A 3,088-nucleotide genomic window follows, 5' to 3' on the forward strand; every position below is an offset into this window, starting at 1 on the left:
AAGGCAAGCTGAGGTCTGAGAAGTCGACCAGAGACAGTGAACTGTGAAGAAATGGCCCGTTGAACTGAGCCTCTGGAGCATTTTTAACTGGCAGATGGAATCTCATCTTGATTCCATGTTACCACTACGTCAGCTCCCTTTCTCTGCCTTTGGTAGCAAGCGGTAGACTTCAGGGCTAAGAATGGAGAGTAAATCACTTCCAAAGAGCCCCACTGTGTCTTCTCAACACTGAAAAACTGAACAAACACCACCATTAGACCAATCCAAATGATTCCTCTGCATATTTCTCTGTTTGCATAATTTCCAGTTTGGGGAAACTGTGTTGATCTTATAAAGTAACATATGTTATTATTGCAGGGCGACAGAGGGGACCCAGGACCTCCCGGCTTCCCAGTAAGTCTCCTGAGCATATCACATGCTTTCGTGTGCTCCCCCAATAATAGTCTAATGTTTTAATCCTGGCAGGACCAGCTACATAATATGTAGGGCCCAGAGCAAGATGAAAATGTGTGTCCTTTGTTTAAAGTATTAAGGATTTCAAGATGGTGGCAGCAGAGCATTAAACCAAGTGTGGAGCCCTTCCAAGCATGGGGCCTTGTGTGTCTACACAGTCCTCATAGCCATGAAGCTGGTTCTGAATCATTTGGTTGTAGGTGTGACTCCACCCAGAGGTGCTTTGGGGAAAATCCTTGTGATCTACTTTTGAAAAACCAGCCACCGAAAGCCCCAAAGAGCACAGTTCTGCTCCTACCCACATGGAGCCACCATGAATCAGAGTCCATGTGACGGCTCCTGGTTTTGGCTTTTCTTCACTGGTATTACATAAAGCTCTTGCTATATGATGCCTGGTTACAATTTTTGGTAACAAACGCACTGATTTTTCCCATGTTTAGGGATCTAGGGGAGCGAGTGGACCTGCAGGCCCAATGGGCTATCCGGGAGAGCCAGGATTAGCAGTAAGTACAATGGTCCCTCCAATACTCAGAGTTGACATTGAAATAGAGTCAAAAAGCAACTTTGTAGTTTTGGGTTGGGCACAAGGGGGCTCTTTGAGAAATTATAACTGGATGAATCAGTACAAGCCCACCATTTTCGCTTGAAGTCCAATTTAAAGCACAGGTCTCCTGGGGTCAGCTATCAACATTATGTTCATTAATACTGAACAGACCATCTGTAATAGAAAGGGCATTTTGTGTGCTTTAAAATGAAAGATTTCCCCAATAAGAACTTGGGTCAGCCAATGAAGAAACATTCTTGTTTCTGTGACTGGTCACTGACTTGTGTTTGTTCACCATTGATTTAGGGACCTCCTGGCCATCGTGGGAGCCCAGGTTTGAAGGTAGGCAGCCAAGAGGAAGACACCTAGATAGAGCCCAGCTTCACTGAATAACTGATGCCTCGTATTGTTAGAGTCAGAGCTTTCCTCTTTGTAGACTTCATAAAATGTTTACTATTTTGCCCATCTTCATCTCCCCTTCTACAAGATAGAAATTGAAAACAATTTTGCTTGTTAATCAACTTGTAATTAATTTTTCTCTTTGTAACTTGTGGCTAGTGGCAGGATTCCTTTCATGGGTTGGTTTTCCTGCTACTAATGCTCAAAATGGACCAATAAGCAACATCATGATAAATGGAGATCAGATTGAAGTTGTCAAGGATTTCATTTTATTTGAACCCACAATCAACACCCATAGAAGAAATTAGATGTTGTATTGCATTGGCAAATCTTTTGCAAAAGACCTCTTTAAAGTATTAAGGAGCAAAGATATGACTTTGAAAATTAAGATGTGCCTAACTCAAGCTATAGTATTTTCAATCATCTCATATGCATGTGAAAGAAAACTGGACAATGAATGAGGAAGACCAAAGAAGAGCTGATGCCTTTGAATTGTGGTGTTGGTGAGGAATACTGAAGATACCATGGACTGCCAGAAGAATGAGCACATCTATCCTGGAGGAAGTGAAGCTGGAATGCTCCTTAGAAGCGAGAATGGCCAGACTTTGTCTCACCTGCTTTGGTCATGTTGTCAGAAGGGGCCAGTCCCTGCCCTGGAGAAGGTATCATGGTTGGTAGAGGGTCAACACAGAAGGGGAAGGCCCTCAATGAGATGGCTGCAGTGATGGGCTCAAGCACAGCAAGGATTGTGAGGATGGCTCAGGACCAGGCCGTGTTTCGTTCTGTTGTACAGAGGGTCACTATGAGTCAGAGCTGACTCAACATCGCCTAACAAGGACAAAGCTCAAAATACATCTTTCAGTTCTATGTAATAAGTGAGATATTTTGATGTCTCTGTTAAACTAAATGCTGATGAATGAGTTACTAGATACTCTTCAATAAGTTGCTTAGCCACCAGCTTTACTTGCTTTTAATTTCTTTTTAAAATTAAAAGCAGTTTGTAGATCTTTTCTTTTTCTTTTCCTTTTCAGGGTAATCCTGGCGTGGGAGTCAAGGGGCAGAAGGGATCCCCGGTAAGAAGCTCCCTGGCAGGGGGAGCAGACGTTGGAATGTGTGTGCCCCACCATGCTTCTGATTATTAACGTGTGCTCATTTCCTAGTCACCGCCCAGTTTTATGACTGAATTCTTGGCTTCATTTATTTATTTCATTAAAAAATGTTTTTGGAAACATTCTTCACTTTTCCAGCCTCCTATTTATCAAAAGCACTCATGGTTTGAACAACTAGAAAAAAAATAAACTGTAGGTCAAGTGATTTGAAATTATATGCCTGAACATTTACTTTGTTCTGATCAACACTGTAAGCATTTCATGTGTAGTAAGCCTTTTATTTATTGAATAAAATAATACTTAGAGGAAGGTGATGTTATAAATCCCATTTCACAGGTAAGGAAGTGATGCTTAGGGACTTCGAGGAAAATAGAAAACTGATATGAATTTGAAGGACTTTGCCTAGAAGTGACATGGTTAGTAAAGACTTGGTTTACAAACGCAGGTGACCTGCCCAACAAACTGTTTTTTGCTTTGAAATGAGAGGGAGGATGTTCTTCTGTAGAATAACAACAATAATATTCAGAAAGGTACCAAATAACTACCTTCTAATTAAGGAGAAGGATGTCATGCTTGGTAAAGT

The 3,088-nt window shown here is 41.5% G+C and overlaps 1 protein-coding gene across 1 annotated transcript in view; it reads left to right on the forward strand.

Moving 5' to 3' along the window:
* Positions 1-3,088, forward strand: part of COL4A4 (collagen type IV alpha 4 chain) — a 143,303-nt gene that overhangs the window by 46,459 nt on the left and 93,756 nt on the right. The window contains exons 7-10 of the mRNA XM_042783095.1: positions 358-393; positions 894-956; positions 1,304-1,339; positions 2,428-2,469. Of these exons, the coding sequence (XP_042639029.1) occupies positions 358-393; positions 894-956; positions 1,304-1,339; positions 2,428-2,469 (177 nt within the window). The remainder of the gene's footprint in view (positions 1-357; positions 394-893; positions 957-1,303; positions 1,340-2,427; positions 2,470-3,088) is intronic.

Source organism: Orycteropus afer, unplaced genomic scaffold, assembly GCF_000298275.1.
Source record: "Orycteropus afer afer isolate SDZICR_OR568_19922 unplaced genomic scaffold, OryAfe1.0 scaffold00002, whole genome shotgun sequence".
NCBI classification, from domain to species: domain Eukaryota; kingdom Metazoa; phylum Chordata; class Mammalia; order Tubulidentata; family Orycteropodidae; genus Orycteropus; species Orycteropus afer.